This window comes from Heloderma suspectum, chromosome 5, assembly GCF_057233095.1.
Source record: "Heloderma suspectum isolate Gila_16-S chromosome 5, 16-S_ref, whole genome shotgun sequence".
In the NCBI taxonomy this organism is placed as follows: Eukaryota; Metazoa; Chordata; class Lepidosauria; order Squamata; family Helodermatidae; genus Heloderma; species Heloderma suspectum.
In genome coordinates this window covers 154178316-154198248 of record NC_139462.1, presented here as the reverse complement: position 1 = coordinate 154198248, position 19933 = coordinate 154178316, and the positions used below count along the sequence as shown (strand labels likewise).

The 19933-nt window shown below is 42.9% G+C and overlaps 1 protein-coding gene across 3 annotated transcripts in view; it reads right to left on the bottom strand.

The window, feature by feature from the left end:
* Positions 1-12506: 12506 nt before the first annotated feature.
* ELMO1 (engulfment and cell motility 1) overlaps positions 12507-19933 on the bottom strand; it is a 405171-nt gene continuing 397744 nt past the window's right edge. For all 3 annotated transcript variants that reach the window (XM_084857863.1, XM_084857865.1, XM_084857864.1), the window contains 2 exons: positions 17026-17103; positions 12507-13791 (listed from right to left, as the gene is read on the bottom strand). In XM_084857863.1, coding sequence (XP_084713989.1) covers positions 13591-13791; positions 17026-17103 — 279 coding nt within the window. In that variant the 3' untranslated portion in view covers positions 12507-13590. The remainder of the gene's footprint in view (positions 13792-17025; positions 17104-19933) is intronic.

Below are 19933 nucleotides of genomic sequence, written 5' to 3'. Positions count from 1 at the left end.
GTGCTGAGCCCAAGGATGCTGCCTGCTGATGCTGGCTGGACCTGTTATCTGTACAGGGCAGTCACCCTTTTTAAGCAAAGACATTTTGCCTTTGGTATCCGTACAGAGTACATAGGCCCATTTCATCCTTAATGCTGACTCAACAAGAAGAACTACTGTGTTGGCCAGAAAAGTATCATCACTGTATCTGATACTTTGCAGAGCTTCATAAGCACAAAATAGGAAAGCCTCTGCCTGCAAGGAGCTCACACTCTAAAATCAACAGTTGGGGAAGAGAGACAAAGGGTCACAAAGGAGATGAACGAGAGCAAACGCAGTTACACATTGCAGTGATGGTGTCGCTCAACCTTGGCCCAATGGGGGGATAGTGGAAGCAATGGTAAAGGGCCAAGAAAGATCTGAAAAGTCAACCACCTATCCCAGAAATTGTCCGTAGAAAGCAGCAGTCTGCTCAAAGTCTGTCTCTGTCTGTTACATTATCCTCTTCACTGAGTGAGGACACCCACCTGATCCATTGTCTGCCATATATTCTCAGCTCTAAGGAACAGAGACGAGGCAGAGCAAAACAGAACTATAGGGGTATAGAGTGAAAATAATCTGGGAAGAGGAGGGGGAAGCCTTGACTCACCGGCTGCAGTAACCCAACAGCCAAGGAAGATAACAGCAAGCTGCAACAACAATGTCCTGAAGTGGATTGCTACAACTGGTGGAGTTCTTCCACACTGGAAGGCAAGGCAAACTGCTGGGGAAAATCACTGTCAGAGAGATATTCCAGGCAGGGATGATCCCCAGACCTGTGACTCTGGCTGGCACCCTGTTTGAGGCCTGGATATGTGCCAGGTTAACCCACGGGGAATAGAAATGTCTGAGGCTCTCAACGTTTCCCCCCCATTAGTTGGCAAAACTAAAAGTAACTATACTAAAAGACTCACAAACATGTAGACACACATTAAAATGGCATTAAAATGCATATTAGTTTAATGCTTTTATCAGGCCAACCAAAAAATCACAAAGAATGTGCAAGCTTTCGAGATCTCCAGATCTCTTAATCAAGCAAGATGTTATGAAAAGCAGGTTGGCAGATGGGGAGAAAGGGAGAGAGAGGGGGAAAAGCTGGCCTATTGTTTGAAGTCATGGTGTCTGCATAATCACAATTTTCAAATGGAATAGAGGAGAAGAGTCTGCAGACATTCAAATAAGGCTCCTGCAGGTGATGTGATGTGATGGCTTCAGGTTTCACCTGCAGTTGCTGGAGCTGCCTCTAGGGCTGCTGGGAGGAAGAAAGGTAAACTTTTTGATCCTTTGTTGTTGAAAATATGAAATCCTGCTAAAATATCAAACATGAACAAAGAATAAGGAAATGGACACATGGAAAAGGTGGGTTTTGAGGTGTATGAAGGCCACCCTTACTGAATGGTGCCCCTAATGCATATCTAACATGACTTGCTTGGAAATACACATCTCAGGGAAAAGGCCAAATCATGTAATCCTGTGACTCCTCTACAAGAGTCATTTTAAATGAAAATAATTCCTTTACTCATTTAGAAAATAATTCTTTTTTACTGCAGGATGAAGCGCCTCTGCATAGTAATCCTCTCCCCTTCCACCCACTGAATGAGCTGGATATGTTTATACTGGGAAGCAATATATAGACTTTATTACCTCTACTGTTGTCCTACACACAGTCTTTTCCACTTCTGTTTTAATGTTTCCCCACATGGTTCCCTCTATGGCTGCGAGCTGGGGAAGGGAACGTTTTCTCGCAGCCTCAGAAAGAAAACAAGAAACATGGCCTCGTGTCAAATCATTCTGGGGATTAATTTCAACACTGGAGGCAGCCTCAACCCAGCCACTCGCACAAACCAGGCAGGAGGGAATCTACTTGTGTGTTCTAGCTCTTCCAGCCCTCAAAAGGTACACAAGATTCCTTTTCTTTTTTAAAAGTAGGTCAGATAAGAACCCTGCTGGTTCACCTTCTAAGCTTTTTTGCTTTTGGAGAGCTCCGTGTCTGCCAGGGTAGAATCAGGCAGTGAGTGACTCAGAGCCTTGACTTAATCGCCTCAGGCATGAAAAACACTTCAGAGAAAAGCCCGCCAAGTGTGAAGAGAGGCAGGCAGGGGGGCTTCTTCAAAGGCAACACCGAGGGGCCTGAATCAGCCCTAGCAGGGGGAGCTAAGGCAGGTCAAGTGTGAAAAAAAGCACAGTGGTCATAGTCAGGGCTGCCCAGAGAGTGAGTGGCAGGGGCAATTTGCCCTGGGTGTCCTGCAAAGCAAGGGGCCATCTGCCTCGGCTCCTGTGCATTAGATTGGCCCCTGCCACATTGCTCGCCCCATACCCCCATGGCTCCTTGTAGGGGAGCAGTGGCAACATCACACCTGGCCCAGTCCCAAGAAACCCTCCAGGCAGCCCTGGGTAGAGGTCATAGTCAATTTTTGCAATCTTTGTTGGGATACAGTCAGAGAACCAGTGTGGTGTAGTGGTTTGAGTGCTGGAGTGGGACTTGGGAGACCCGGGTTCTAGTCCTCACTCACTTGGCCATGAAGCTCACTGGGTGGCATTGGGCCAGTCACAGACTCTCAGCTCAATCTACCTCACAGGCTTATTGTTGTGAGGATAAAATGGAGAGGAGGATTGTGTACACCGCTTTGGGTTACTCGGAGGGGAAAAGGCGGGATATAATTGCAATAAACAAACAAACAAACAAATAACACAGTCCTTTTAAATCAGGGTTGTCAAGGACCAGTTCGGCCTGCCTTGGGCCCCAATCCTGTCCTCTAGGGTTCCCCAGAGGGCCATGGCCCATTTCCCAGACCACTGATGGTTTTGTGTTTTCTGGCTCTTGTGCATTTTCCTCCATCCTCAAAGGTTGAAATGCTTCTCCTAAGTCTTGGTTACTGCCAGGAAGAGCTTTAAGCTAAAATATGCTGGTATTTTTGGACCCACCCCTGTTGTCTTCTCCCATGCCCGCGCCTGAAATGCGGCCCAGGAGAGCTTCTCCGAAAACTGAACTCAGCCCTCAGGCTGAAAGATGTTTGATACACCTGTTTTAAATGACTGCTGCATTGCTATATTAGTTGGAGGGTTTCTCCATTCCTGGTGGCTGCTGTCCTAAAGCCAAACATGTTTATTTACAACTATGTTCAACTGATTTATGTAGATTTTATTTGTACTTTGATGTAAGCCTGTGCTTGAATTATACAGGAGCCCCCCCCCCCCCCGCTGCTGTTTTTAAAAGGCTACGGGATAAATTATCTGGCTAAAATTGCAGGGGGACAGGAAGTGCTCCTTGTGGATTTCTTCAAGGGTCCTCCCCTAACTTTCTCCCATAATTTGAGCACTGATATAAAACATGTAGAAATGCAGATTAAGATATTATTCATACAAGAGTACACATTTTAAGTCAAGCGCCCAGGATTGTTGAAAGAACAAGGGCAAGTGACTTGTGTGTAATCTCCTCGTGCTTCTGGATGTATGCAGAGAAGAATCCTGTGCATCTCTTCCTTGTGAGAGGGGGAGGAATGCACAAACTGTCCCTGCTTCAGGAGCACACAGTGTGATGCACAGACCCCTTTTTTGCATGAGAAAAAAGAACATGTATTGAGAACATGAAAATTGTTTGTACAACTTCTATCAATCTGAGTGGAACTGTGGCCTGGGAAGGGGTTGCTTAACCCTTTCCCCCTCCATTCAAAATAAGCCTCCCCAGGACCCAGTTGCTTTCCACTTGTGGAGGAAATGCAGCTTGAAGTTTGCCTCTCCCAACCTAAGTCTACCTGGACACTACGATCAACACCAAAGGCCTTCAACCAAGTGCCTCCTCCGAGAGAGCCTCGGAAAGTAGCAACAAGGGAGAGGGCCTTCTCAGCAGTAGCCCCCCAGTTAAGGAATGCTCTCCCCACTCAGGTCTGCCTGGCTCCATCACTGCCATCTTTTCGGCATCAGGTTAAGACTGTCCTCTACTCCCAGGCATATGATGGAACATTTATGTCAGTTGCTTTTATCAGGTCCACTATCATAATGTAACTGTTTTATCTATTAAAATTGTTTTAAATGTTGTATGTTAGAGACTGTCTATTGTGCTTTTATTACCTTGCATTGTGGTGTGTATTTTTGTTAAATTCCTGGATTACAAATACAACATACCTGTTGGCCCCTTTCCATAATGGAATAGAATGCCACAGCTCAAGCCAAGTTTGCTTCCCTATCTACCCTGCTTACAGACAGACTCCCATGGTTTGGTTCCCAGCCCAGCCTCATCTGCATCTTGCCAGACATTTACAGTTTATTGGTCCCTGACTGCCTGTCTCTCTTGGTACAACTTGCAGGACCTTCCATGAATGGGCCAGTTGTGACAGTGACTACTGGACTAGTTGGTGGAATTCCTCCCTCTTACTAGGAGTTTGAAGCAAATGCATTCTACCTATCTAGAACTGTGTAGGATCATGCTCCAAAGAAATGTAACACAGAGGGTTTAACCAGGATAGTGTACTTTTATTAAGATCTTGTTGTCCCCTAGAAATATAGAGCCACTAACAATAAGCTAAAGTGTGCATTGATTATATATAGAAATCTTTGTCCCTGGTGCATCATTATGCATGGCACAATCTGGTTGCTTATCAGGTGATAGATGCAAGAACGGAGCAACCTTCTGTTTCGTCTCCCAATAGGCAGGTGATGTGTCTCACAAAACATTCAATTTCCTGATGTGGTAGTCAGGATCATGTCATAAATTATTCATTCCCATTCATTGTGCTATATCACATCTGTTTGATCATTCTGAACAGCATACCAAACACTTCCAAGAGAGAAGAATGTGTTAGCTGCATGAAAATTTCAGAATGAAATTCCATGTTCTTTTGCTAGACTGATTCCTTTTTATCTAAGCAACTGGATCCAACCCATGGAGGGATGTCAACAGAAGTTTATTGCTGATGCTTGAAGCCTTCAGAAGCAAAATTACAATTGAGCACAAACACTTCTCCGCATTAGTAAGCTAAAACTAATGTTCATATGTTAATATTAAACCTGAAATGATATGACACCATGACAGTGCCTTTCAGAAATACATTCTGAAACATGTTAAGAGTATATTCTGAAATACAAGGCAATAATTCTACAAATCTTTCTTCAAAAACTCCAGACAGAGCCTCTGTCAGGAACTATGTGCCAGCTAAGAGCTATATCTTAAGGCATCATATTTCAGAGGATCATAATTTTAAAATGAGCCCAAAACATTCTTATTTAATGTATAACTAGAATGTATTGGAGGCTATTAGACAATATCAACCTTATTCAAATTTTCTTTTCTTAAATATCAATTAGCTTCAACATTTCCCAGATCCATCTAAAGCCACAACCTACAACATGGGGCACAATTATATTATTATTATTATTATTATTATTATTATTATTATTATTATTATTATTTTCATGATATCATTAGATTATGGATATCTATATTATGCTTTACATATCTATCTAGCCAGATCAGTCAATCTCTCCTACGGTTATCTTTTCTTTCTCCTCTCCATCCATCTTCTTTCTCCAGGAGTGTCATAACCTCCAGTAGGACTATGGCCAAATGTGGGTTGTGGACCATCAATTTTACACCATTCTCTGCCAAACTCTGCAACAGACAACTCAGATATCCGAATTTCACAGGCAACATTTGGGCTTTCCCAAACCTGCAAAATAAGACATTTTGGCAATTAATATAGCTTTGTGCTCAAGCTTATTGATAATTAATGATGGCTAGAAAAGCTGGGAAGTTTTCCAACAACATTTTTTTTAAATGGGAACATCAGGTTTGCAACACAAAATCAATTTCCCTGCTTGATCTCATAAAGGAATAACACTATAATCTGAGCTGATATACAAAGCTTGTCCCAAAGGACTTATATCAGGTATTCACACCCATTTATGTCAGATGTGCCAAATCAAATATGAATAAACTATAGAGCTTTGAAAGTGAAAAAAGGAATATAAAACAGGACATAATTCCACTGGAAGAGATAAATAGCAACATCTCTCATATAGGTTTCTTACATGTATCTTAAGTGATAAATGTAAGGCTTAACAATCTTTCAATCAATTTTCAACAACAGGTTTTCATTCAAAAGCCCACGGCATGAAGGCAACGTGATCAAAAGCTTTCCATTCTAAGGTTTCCAGAGTTCTCTCATGTAACCTTAGTACTGTGCTGCCTAGTAAAAGCCAACATCAGAGAAGCCAAGCCAATAGCAGGCAGAGGGGCTGTGACATCACTGCCTGCCACAGCCCATGGTGACATCTGATGTCACAGTGGGCTAAGGACGATGGAGATGTCACACCACTTGGTGCTGCACAACACAGAGAGGAAAGGGCCCACAAAAAATAATTTGTAAAGAGGCAAATTAAGCACAATTGGCAGAAATCTAGTAGATATTTTCCCAATGAGAGTGGAAAGGGCATGTTTGTGAATGGAGTGGGAAGAGGGGATTGGTTACAAGACAGTTTGAAGATGAAGTGATATAACACTGATATATCTTGGAAAATGCCTCTCAGTTTAGAGTTGTGTTGCACGACAAGTGTTTAAAACTAAACTTCCAAGGCTTAGTCTAAGGAGGCCATGATTGCAGTGTTCAATCAGCCCTCCAAATCACACAGTGACAATTTAAGTAGACAAACGTAATTCAAAACAAACCACAATGTCATGGAAGACAACGTGCGCGCGCGCGCACGCACGCACACACACATATATACTGGGATGCAGGAATCTGTAGGTTTTATTTAAACAAATGCTATCCTGCTTTTCTTAAATAAAAAACCTTATAGCAGTTTTACAATATGATCAGTAGAACTAATGAACAAAAAATAATACAGAATATATACAGTCAGGGCCAGAAATATTGGAACAAGGATAACTGTTTTGGCAGTTGGCCTCTGTACACCACCACATTGAAGTTGAAAGGAAACACACCCAGATGGGAGCGAAGTCAGGACTTTCAGTTGTAATTCAAGGGGTGTGACAAAAGTGGGGCACTAACCATTCAGGAAGTACAGCCAGTGGCATACACACACACACCCATCGTTGGTGGCTCATAAGTAATGGAACAAACCAACATCATTTCGAACTTAAGGATCGCCTTTAATACCTGGATGAAAATCCTTTGCAGTCAATGACTGCCTGAAGTCTGGAACCCATGGACATGACCAAATGCTGAGTTTCCTCCCTCGAGATGCTTTGCCAGGCCTTTAGTGCAGCTGCCTTCAGCTGCTGCTTCTTTGTGGGTCTTTCTGCCTTCAGTCTTGTCTTCAGTAAGTGAAAAGCATGCTCTATTGGGTTGAGATCAGGTGACTGACCTGGCCATTGAAGAACATCCCACTTCTTTGCCTGGAGAAACTCTTGGGTAGCTTTTGCTGTATGTTTTGGGTTATTATCCATCTGCAATATGAAGCGGTGTCCTATCAGAACCCCTTGAATTACAGCTGGAAGTCCTGACTTTGCTCCCATCTGGGTGTGTTTCCTTTCAACTTCAATGTGGTGGTGTACAGAGGCCAACTGCCAAAACAGTTATCCTTGTTCCAATATTTCTGGTCCTGACTGTAAAATACAGAATGTAAAACAAAAGGCAGCATAATGTATCCAGCAACAGTAATACAGCAATCAGAAGGCTAAAAGAAGGTAACCCAAAGCAAAACACAATGGAAATCAGCAAAACCACCAGCCTCCTCAAAAGGCTTGCCACATTTTGATGAGGTGTCTAAAAGAACACAAAGAAGTGGCCAGGCAGGCTTCCCTAAGCAGGGTGTCGCATAGTGTGTGGGCACAACTGAAAAGCCCTCCCTTCAACTGGTAGGAAACCAGGAGCAGGACATCAGGTGATTACTGAAGTGTGGCAGGGGGCAGACATATACAGGTGGGTGTGGCCTGTATATCCCCGCCTATTTAGGTAGCTTTAAAGGTAAGAACCAGCACCTTGAATTAAACCCCAGAAAAAGGCAACCAGTGGAAATAATAAAATACCAGAATAATATGCTCTATTTGGCAGGAGCATTCTGGACTAATTGCTTTGAACAGTGTTCAAGGGCAGCCCCATGTAGAGCACGTTACAGTAGTCCAGGCCAGGGATTAGAAAAGTATGGATGAGTGTTGCCAGTTTAGTTTTCTCCTGGAAAGAGCCCAATTGGTGTTCCAGCCATAGCAAATACAAACCACTCCCAGTCACTGCCTTTACGGGGTCATCCATAAGCAATAACAGATCAAGGTTCATGCAACCCCATGTCTTATGCGGGAGTGCAACCCCATCCAGTGCAGGCTGAACAACTAAACATTGATCAACTAGCCCTCACCCATAATTATTTAATGTTATCTGAATTTTTGGTTTGTTCATCCATCCAGTCCCTCATTGCCCCCAGAGATTGGTTGAGAGTTGTCACTGCCTCCTTTGGATCTGATGAGAGATAGATCTGAGCATCATCAACATACTGATGACGTTTCTATTCAAGCATCCTGAATCTCTGGAAGTCTTCAAGCAATGGTTTCATGTAGATATTAAGGAACATGGGGGGCAAGATTGAGAATCCCATAAGCCAAAGGCCTTGGGTCAGAGCAGTAGCCCCCCAGCTTCTATATAAATAACTGAGCAGGATGTTGGAAAGTGTTTTGTCAATGAATCTTAGGAAAACAAAGGAGGTTTGCCCCCTGCACAGACATAAAATGAGCAACGCTGGGATCCCGAGGACCACGAATGGAAGGAAACTAACAACACTGTGCATAAAGTTCATATATGCATAGGCGATCTATGGACACAGTTTACTGTGTGAAAAGGTCTTCTGCACAGGGAAGAGATCCACTAGATGCACTTTGGTTTTGCTCAGACAAGGAAAACCACAAACCACTTACGTGAAGAAAATATCTTTAATATCACTCTTTCACTAGTATCTTTGTTGAAGACAGGAAACAAGATACGTATGCTAAGCTTTCATACTAACAGCACTCACTGAACTCACATATACCAAAGATTGCCCCCAGCTAGAGAGAGGATGTTGGATGGCATAGAATTAAATTTTGTAGAATCCCCCTTGGGATATATCTAGGCCATTTTATCACTTACATTTTATACTGGGGCATGGATTGTTGTTCAGTCGTTGTGTCCGACTCTTCATGACCCCATGGACCATAGCATGCCAGGCCTTCCTGTCCTCCGCTCTCTCCCGGAGCGTGCTCAAGTTCATATTCATTGTATCGGTGATGCTATCTAGCCATCTCATCCTCTGCCGTCCCCTTCTCCTTTTGCCTTCAATCTTTCCCAGCATCAGGGTCTTTTCCAGGGAGTTTTCTCTTCGCATTAGGTGGCCAAAATATTTGAGCTTCAGCTTCAGTAACTGTCCTTCCAATGAGCCGTCAGGGTTGATTTCCTTTAGGATTGACTGATTTGACCTCCTTGCAGTCCAGGGGACTCGTAAGAGTCTTCTCCAGCACCATAGTTCGAAAGCATCAATTCTTTGGCACTCAGCCTTCCTTATAGTCCTTCCTTATAGCTCTCACAGCTATACATTACTACTGGGAAAACCATAGCTTTGCTTATACGATCCATTGTCGGCAAGGTGATGTCTCTGCTTCTTACTATGCTGTCTAGGTGTGCTATAGCTTTCCTCCCAAGGAGCGTCTTTTAATTTTATGGCTACAGTCACTGTTTGCAGTGATCTTGGAGCCCAAGAAAGTAAAATCTGTCACTGCTTCCATTTCTTCCCCTTCTATATGCCAGGAAGTGATGGGGCAAGATGCCATGATCTTCATTTTTTTAATGGTGAGTTTCAAACCAGCTTTTGCACTCTCCACTTTCACCCTCAACAAGAGGCTCTTTAGATCCTCTTCACTTTCTGCCATTAGGGTGGTAATGTCTGCGTATCTGAGGTTGTTGATAATTCTCCCAGCAATCTTAATTCCGACCTGTGATTCATCCAACCCGGCGTTTCTCATGATGTACTCTGCATATAAATTAAATAAGCAGGGTAACAATATACAGCCTTGTCGTACTCCTTTCCCAATTTTGAACCAATAGGTCGTTCCATGTCTGGTTCTTACTGTTGCTTCTTGACCCTCGTACAGGTTTCTCAGGAGACAGGTAAGGTGGTCTGGTACTCCCATCTCTTTAAGAATTTGCCAGAGTTTGTTGTGATCCACACAATCAAAGGCTTTAGCGTAGTCAATGAAGCAGAAATAGATGTTTTTCTGGAATTCTCTTGCTTTCTCCATGATGCAGCGAATGTTGGCGATTTGATCTCTAGTTCCTCTGCCTCTTCGAAACCCCACTTGTACTTCCGGTAGTTCTCAGTTCACATGCTGCTGAAGCCTAGCTTGTAGGATTTTGAGCATCACCTTGCTGGCATGTGAAATGAGCACAATTGTACGGTAGTTTGAACACTCTTTGGCATTGCCCCTCTTTGGAATTGGAATGTAAACTGACCTTTTCCAGTCTTGTGGCCACTGCTGAGTGTTCCAAATTTGTTGGCATGTTGAGTGCAGCACTTTAACAGCATCATCTTTTAGGATTTTAAATAGCTCAGCTGGAATACTGTCATCTCCGCTAGCTTTGTTGTTACTAATGCTTCCTAAGGCCCACTTGACTTCACTCTCGAGGATGTCGGGCTCAAGTTCCACGACTGCACTATCATGGCTATCAGGGACATTAAGATCTTTCCTGTATAGTTCTTCTGTGTATTCTTTCCACCTCTTCTTAATCTCATCTGCTTCTGTTAGGTCCCTGCATGGATACCCAAATACAAAATACATGTACTTTGTATAATCACTGTTTTTCTTGGGGCCTTCCACATTAGAGGAAGCAACCGAGACACTGCTTTTCTTTTCTGCAATTAGCTGGAAGAGGAATTAAAAGAGACATTCCACACAGCACATAATACACTGCTATAGCATCTAGCAATGCCTTTCCCCATGGCCAAGACCTTTCTGCAGTGTCTATTTATTAGGAAGTTCCATTCAGCAAAGGTCCTTTCTCATGCTAATTGAAAGCCTCCTATTTGCAGCTTCAGCCTGTTTTAATGCTTCCTGTTGATCTGGGCTGTGGGAATAGTGACAAACAGCCCCTGAATTGCCCACAAATAGCCCCAATTTCTCTTCCCATGGGGGAGGGGGAGACTTTTAACTACTGATTTCTCTTCTATCGCTCTCTCTTAATTGCAAAATGTGCTATTAAAGCAGGGATGGGCAACTTGTGGCCCTCCAGATGCTTTGGCCTACAACTCCCATTATCCCTCACCATTGGTTATGCTGGCTAGGAATTATGGGAATTGTAGTCCAAAGCATCTGGAAGGCCACAGGTTGTAACAGTGCCAATAGGGGCAAAAAAACAAAACAAACTCCCCCAGCTGTAAGGCTGGTAACCAGTCAAAAAAGAAACAGCTGCATCCTTAGAGAGGGACTCCTCCGAAACAATCTCCAAGAGTTTTTCCCTTGATAAAGACCAAGTGTCGAAATGCGTTGGGCATTAAATTGGTGCAGCTGTTTCTTTTTTGACTAAGGTCACAGGTTGCCCCTGTAGTAAAGCCTCTGAGGCTTCTCTCCCACCTTTCATGAAGAGAAATTGGTATTGGGGCACATTAGAGAGGTTATTCAAGCAGCAAATCAGAAAATAAAGTACCATGGGAGGATTACTCAGAAAGTACAGGAACTCAAGGGGTAACTGTCATGTGAATGCTCTATAAAAAGCAAGTGAACAGAGAATGAACATTTCATAGAAAAGGGCTAGTGTGGAAGCACTCTTAGGGAAATACATGGAGGTGGTCCCCAAATCATTACTGGTTATGCTTCCATGTAATTAACAAAGAGATGTGGGCATACACCATTCTCAACACACGGCACAAATATTTTCTATTCAAGCATCCACAGCTGAACACAAAATATAAAGTGAGAAGCAGCACCTAGTAGATGAGTTTTGTTCATGCTGAGGGACAGACTGATAATCACACTTGGAATTAGGAATGAAACCCCGGTCCAATTCCTATTGACTAGCACCCCTGAAAGTAATTTGCCTTCCCCTGACTTGGCTTACTTGCATAAGACATCTATGGCTGTTGACCTGCAGGCATTACTTGTGGTTCTTTGTAGTCTGGATTGCATAAACTAATCTGTGTGGGCCTGGTAGATATACGGTCCAGACTCTGAGACTGGATGGCCCTTAGGGTCCTTTTCGAGCTCAGTGGTTCTCTAGTTCAGGGGTTGGCAATCTGTGGTCTTCCAGATGTTTCAGCCTACAACAACCATCATCCCTAGCCAGCATAGCTAATGATGAGGGCTGATGGGAGATATAGGCCAAAACATCTGGAGGGCCACAAGTTGCTCACACCTGCTCTCGTTCAGTGTAAAGAAGATCACAACCTTTTCCTTCAAGCCAGGTGTAACAGCAGAATGGTTCTACTCAAATCACAATTGTCTTGCTTTTTCACCCTCGAAGTGCAGAACCATCAGAAATGGTAATGGGAGCCTGAGAATAAAGACACAATTTCCAAAAATAAGCACAAGTCCAATTTTATTCAACAGCAATGTTTTGGGAATGTTGGTGCATATTTTCTCTCCAAGGGCAATGTTCCAGTTGCCATACAGAAATTAAAACACAGATTTTTTTTAAAGTAACACTCAGTACAATTTTGTTCTTAATTAAATATATATTTGGCAATAATTCTTCAAGTGTTTTGTACAAAACCAAATCCCTTGCAAATTTGTAACACTTTCCACAGTTCTAGGACGTAAACCTGAATACATCACACTTTTCGGTATCTATGGCATCTGCTGCTTTGCACGCAAAATAATCCACCCCATCTAGGACATAAAAATGTCCACCAGTTTTAGTGATATGTAACTACATGACAGGGACATAAAACAGCAAGTGGCTTCATTAAAACTGTGGAAATCACGTAGGTGAGATATTATTAAGTGGCTATTAAGAGATTAGAAATGTTTTCAGCAAAGACCTGTGGATTCATCATCTTAAGAAACCGTCACTTGACATAGCACAAATGGTGAGGATAGATGCTGGTGTTAATGGAGAGGATAGTACTGGTGGGTCATGACAACAATGGTGTAGAAGCTGAAAGCCGTTAATAATCTTCATTTTCACTGAGGTTGGCTATTTAGCTGACTCCATGATTGGGAGCGAAGGTGAGGGGAAGACATCTCTGGCCACCCTCCACTTATAACAGTTTTACCTCTTCGTTTCTTCCAGTTAAAGCACCTGTAATGCTGGATTTGGTTTAGTGGTCGTGTGCTTTGGCCACACTGTCCTTTTATTTGGAATGTGTACTCCAGCATTTCAAAAATAAGGAAGTTCCTCCCAGAGCACCCTTTCAGTTGGAATGTTCATTTGACCTTGCCCAAAAGTGAGAAGTTAATGAAATCAAGTGTTTTTCACTAGCCGTGGGGGAGATAATACCAGACAGAAGGGTGGAAAGCAAGGAGGAAGTGTTTTATAGTCCCCCCAAAATGAAGTCCAATGTGCATATTTTGTTCTCTTCTTTTCTCCTTTAAAAAAACATGCCTCTCCAGTTATACTAGTTTCAGTTGAAATGTGAGTCTCAGCAGTGAGAGTAGATTTAGTTACAGTCATATACAAAGTCATAGTTGCTTGGTTCCTTTGGAATAGGTGGCGGAGCATCAGGGATCTGTATGTTCTCCAGATCCAGGAGGCGCAGCTTTATCTCCATACTGAGCAGAGTGTCCAAGTCATTGCGTGTCAGTTCGCTCATCATATCCTTTCCAAGAAGGGCATTTAGGCCATCTGTCCACACACAGTACTATATGGGAAGGGAGAAAAAAAGGGAGGGAGAGAAAGAGAGCTCTGCATCAATCTGGCTTTTATAAAGGTATCCATCTGCAAAACTATGCCATCTCCAGTATATTTATGCCCTGCCATTTCAGTTAAAATGGATATATAACAGCAGCTCTCTGTTGTGGTGAGATGTGTGAACTCTGCCTATATCCGAAGCACACACATTGTTCTCACATGGGGGAGATGTACCAGTTCCCACTTCAGACATTACACTGGAAAGATAAAATGAGGAAGCGCCACTTCTGTGAAATGCCCAAAGTTGACAAATTCTGGGGATATTGGCATATTAAGAACATGAGAGGAGAAAAACAAGATCTATTCTTTGGTATGGAAGACATGATGCAGCCTAGCCTCCCTCCATCAGTTCATTTCCTGCCTCCCTATTGTGCAAATACTTACTTTTGTGGTTAAAGATAGATACTGATCTTTGCCAGCAGAGGCAACCCCTTTTAAGAACCCCTCATTATCCAGGGCCTCTTTTCTTCCCTGGGAACTTACTTCAACTCTGGATACATACTTGATCATCAAAACAAATTGGTGGCAAATAACTGGGTCATCATGTTTAAAAAGAAACAAAAGCTGATGTCTCAGTTCATCAGGACTTTTGACATTTTCCCACATCCATTCCTGCCTGACCCAACATATATCTTTGCATGTGTATATGTATGAGTGTGCGGATCTTGGTTTTGTTGATGAACATGAAAGGGAAATTCATATTATTAGAAATATGTTACGCTAACATAAAGTCCATATATTATGACACTGGGTCTATGCCAGGAAGAGTGAAATCCTGCATTGCCCTGCTCTTATGAATTAGAATTACGTCATTGTGGCTTGACTTAAAACTCCCCTGGCACTCTGGATGCTGGATTCAGCTGTACAAAAAAATATTCTAATATTTAGTCTCCATTTTTTTAAAAAAAAACAAAGAAAGAGGAAAAAAAGAAATTGCTATATCTCCCCAAAGCTGACATTTCCAGATAAACATGGTCTAAGTAACTGTTTTAAATCAGCAACAGTCCTAGGGGACTTCATGAATGACAGTCAAATCCTATTCAATCAGCCACTTGAATTTATTACTAAAAACCATTTATGCAACTGTGAACAAAAGCACTTGAATGGTATTGTCTAAAAATAAAGATTTCAATCACATCGGCTTGTGTCCTAGTTTGCAAGTAGAAAATTAAATCAACCATAGCAGTGTTTTTATCATCTAAAGGGTTCTCTTCAATTCCATGACAAAGGATGGATTTTAAATTTAGCTGACCGTGTACTACAAAATAGCACTGAGCTTAAAAATAGCTAGAGTTCACTGTGCACAGCCCAATTGTTTTTTAAAAGAAAGAAAATGAAAGAATTGTTATATGAACATTATAAGAGTAGAGAGAAGAAGCTGAAAAGAACATGACTAAATGGGAGGTGGGATCTTTTGGCGGCAGTGGAGGCTGGTGGCTCTGATGCCAGTGGGGTGGTGAATCCGCTCTGGCTTTTGATTAGAATCAGTCAGAACTCTAAAGAACCCCACTGACATCGAAGCCACCAGCCTCCACTGATTGGTGGTGATCTATTGGGGTTCCATCACCCTGATCAGGTGCCCCATCCAGCCTTTCCTGGGTTCTGAGCATGTGTTTCTCAGGTTAGGTATTTGGGACAGGTTAGGGATTCTGCTGGTTTACCATATTTGCCCTGCTGTCCCTGCCTGAGCTGTCCAATGTGGTCTCAGGGATGATGTTGGTTTTCCTCAGGCTAGTTGTTCTGGTGGATGTCAACGTCAGGAGAGGCTCAGGGGCTCATGACCATCATGGCAACCATGGACCTGTTCCAGGTAATTTCTGGCCCCACACATTCAGCTGGATACACTTTGAACCTCTTCCTTTTTTCTGGATGGGATGAGAGTGCTCGGCGGGGGGGGGGGGACCAAATGTAGTTCTATCGTCCTTCTTTGGTTCCATTACCTTCTTACCAGCATTGTCACCAAACACTGCTCTCCTCATTGTTACCATGTGCTTGCCTGTCAGGCAGAGAGCCAATGAGCAAAGAGGCAGTAGCATCTACTGCTCCTCCCTCACACTTCTACTGTTGTCTGGGCCAGAGAGAGAGAGAAAGAGGAAGGTGAACACATGGGTTGCAATGGTGAAGAGGATGAGCAGGTCCAGGAGGCTCTTGTCAATAGGTCCTCTGCTGGAGTATGGGCCCTCGGCAGGTGCCCAACCATGTTGACCTTAGATGCTGGCCTTGACCCAAATACAGACTTTGCATTTTGAGGGTTCAGTTTCCTTCAACTACTTATGTGTTTCACCCAAGGCAAACGATAGATCTGGGTAACAGCTGGCCTTTAAGTTTTCAGAGATGGGGGTCAGCCATTGCTGATTTGTCCCGGAATTCTAGGTGTAACCTGATAACTGTAGCACCTAGCCTTGACTAATTCATACAGTCTGCAATCTCCTTCTTGAGACTGGGTCTAAAATGCAGACCACATGGCCCCAACATCTGGCCTAATTTTGGTACCTTTTTGTCTGCCCGCTGTGTCCCCCCCCCCATCAGCTGCATTTTGTACCACCTATCCTTATGAAGAATTCTGGAAAACATGAAAGCCTGCGCACTATTTTGTAATTTTGTGGTTGGCCCTAACAAAGTTTGTTTGTTTATTTATTTATTTATTTCATTTCTATACCTCCCAGTAGCCGAAGCTCTCTTATTATTATCCCAACTGTGGATTCTGACCAAAAATCATGAGTTACTAATTATACCCACACCCAGCATGGCCACATCTATTTACTTCTTCATTTTCTTTGTGAAAATATACTAATTTAGGCCCAGATTACTTTGTTCTGACAAGTATAATTTTTAGGTGGGAATAATTGAGTATCTGCGACAGCATAATCCCACCAAGTGAAATGAGCATCCATGGTCAGTTAACCAGCATCTTGGAGATCTCTGGAAAGCCCCAGCTCTTGTCAGAGTGTTTCACACAGATCATAAGCGATTTAGCACTCCTGCTGCAAACCACTACAATATTTTCCTGGTTGATTCTTCTGGATTCCTTGAAATAGTTTAGCTGAACTCCCCATTTGCCAACCAAAGGAATTCAACAGGGTGCTACTCATACCAGCCACTGGACAGGCAGAATAGTTGTTCCTCCTTCTCTCTTCAGTTTTCTTTTTAACACACACACACATGCGCGCGCACAAACACTTACCTCATGCTTGTCAGGAGCAATGAAATTTAGTTGTCCGTTTGAATCGTACAGTATAGAGAAAGCTAGCTCAAGCACCTCCTGAACAGAGAGAATAAAAATGATCAGAATGAGGACTCAGCTATGATTATTAAACAGTTTCATAGGCTTGGTTCACACATAATGCTAAACCAGAGTTTGGCACTACATGAAAGAGCAGCAGCAGCAGTAAGCCTTGGGCTTGTGCGCTCCTCCATCTTCCCTCCTTCAGTGTGACTGTGAGGAAGAAAATGGAAGCATCCACTTCCTGTTTTAAACTAACCACTGTTTATTATTACATTTGAAAAAGACAAACTGTGGTTAATTTAAGCTATACTTTGTTGAAACAAGCCAGGATCAAAATGTGATCAATGATCCTGGCCTGTTTCAACAAATCATAGTTTAAACCAGCTTTCCCCAACTTGGTGTCGTTCAGATGTTTTGGACTTTTAACTCCCATCAGCCCCAGCCAGGATGCCTAATGGTCAGGAATGCTGAGAGTTGAAGTCCAAAACCACTGGGGGGCACCAGGTTGGGGAAGGTTGGTTTAAACTAACCAGAGTTCCTAGTCTGGACATAATGAGAGACCAGTTAGTTTAAAACAGGAAGCGGATACTTCCAATCTCCTTCTCATGACCATGCTGGAGGAAGAGAGGGGAGGGTGATTGTGTGAACTCAGATATGTTAGTCTTTAAGGAGCTATAAGACTCTTTATAGTCTCAGCAGTGTGGTAAATCCACGGTTTGGCCTGATTTCTATTAACAAATCCCACAAGAACTTAAATGACCCTGTCATATTCACCTGTGTAAAAGAAATCTAATTTACAGTTTTTATTCCACCTCTGGCAAGTCCAGGGGAGTAAAGAGACACCACACAGTAGCCTCTTAAATACTTACTACATGGCAGAGCTAACTGGATAGAGAGGGTGGCCTTGTGACTCTGGGGTGGTGGCAGCGGGGGGGGGGGGCAGAATCTAACTTTTGCTGTTACTGAAAGGTTGTTATATTTCTAGAACACATCAAAAGAAAATTCTGTAGGTGAACTTATCAGCAGAGACTGTATCTCTTGGCTCTACTGATGCACTCTGCTATCAATTTCCTCAGAGCTAAGGCAGTCATTTTCTGTTTTTAGGTGAAGTCTCAGCTCTGGTATATTAAAAGTAATGGCCCCATTAGAGAGCCAAATTTATCTCTGTCCTCACAAATCTGGCATCACTTCTTTGTGCAGTGGTGCAAATTACTGACATTTAACAAATGGCAAGCTATGAACATACACCATGGAAATAAAACATAAAAACATAAAAAAGCAAAAACAAAAAAAGTAAAAAAATTACTAACTTTTAGGGAATTGCTTAATCATTGTAGAAATACCGTCTTGTCTACAAGATTACAGAAAGCTAAACGCTTTTGGTAGTTGATTGCCTTGTAGGGCAGGATTATTCCCACAGGTTATTATAATTTAGCATTTTGGTTAATTTTTTTGTTGTAACATGTGAACGAGATCGCATTAAAAATAGATGTAGAACTGAAGTATTTATAGTCTAATGATTAGATAACATGTATAGTACATGTGTTGTGGTATAAAAAGGCCACATCAGAAGACTGGAAGCATCCATGATGATTTAAAAATGGTACCTAACTATGGGGCGCTCCTCTAGTTCTGGAAACTTCTGTGCCTCTGGTAAAATTAGAGGATGGGACTAGAGCAGCCTTCTCCAACCTGGTGCCCTCCAGATGTGTTGGGCTGCAACTCCCATCATTCCCAGATGGCATGGCCACTGGTGGGAGTTGTGGTCCAACACATCTGGAGGACACCAGCTTGGGGAAGGCTGGATTAGAGTATGGAAGTGCTATGGGGGGCGGGGTGATATTAGATCCCCACTTTTTCAATACTTTAAGATCTGGCTTGCTCTAGTCACATTATTATAGAAAACAGCCCCCTTGAGAGATAGAAAACTTGATAGGCAAAATATATGTGAGTAGTAGTAGTCTGGAAAAAATAGAATAGACATTTGGGCACGGATATTTCTTATGATGCTTAGCTTTGGTGGTGGACTAATGTTCCAAGAGCAACATGGTATGTTGCTCTTAAACCTTAAAGAAAGCCGTTACACAAAGAGCACTATTGTTGGTTCCTTATGCCACTGAGGTTAAAAAAAGGATTTTAAAGGTGCAGTGGTTTTGTGTAAGATGCCTTTAAAGGTTGTGTCGTTTAAAAAAAAAAGGCAAACTTCTTCAGTGTGTGATTCATGCCAGGGGCTCCTGATAGCAGCCTGGCTGCAGTGTTCTCTATCAGCTGTGGTTTTTGAACACTTCTCAAAGGCAGCTCCACACAGTCTGACCTGGCTTCTGTGACTTTGGCCGGATCTGCTTTCCCCAGGGAAGCGCGCAGCTGAAGCACTGCTAGCCACAGTTTTTGCTTGACCATCCAGGAGCATGGCCAGGTGCAAGGGCACTCCCAAGCTGCGAACCTGACCTTTCAGGAGGAATGCAACCCCACCCCAAACAGGCTTTACCCCTAAACCCACGTTAGCTTTCCTACTGACTAAAAGCTCCTCTCTGTCTTGTCTGGATTAATACTCAGCTTGTTAGCCCTCATATAGTCCACCACTAACTCCAGTAGCTGAGGTTATACCTAAGAAGCAACTCTTGCTCCTCTCCCCAACAAAAACAAATTACTGAAATGCTGAGGTGTTTCTGAGCAAAATCAGCTTAGGGCGCAATCCTATGCATGTTTAGACAGAAAAAAGTCCTACAACTCCCAGCATGCCCCAGCCAGCCATAGCTGGCTGGGGCATGCTGGGAGTTGTAGGACTTTTTTTCTGTCTAAACATGCATAGGATTGCGCCCTGTGTCTCCTTTTCTGAAAAGAGAAATTGCTTTGATGGTGAAGG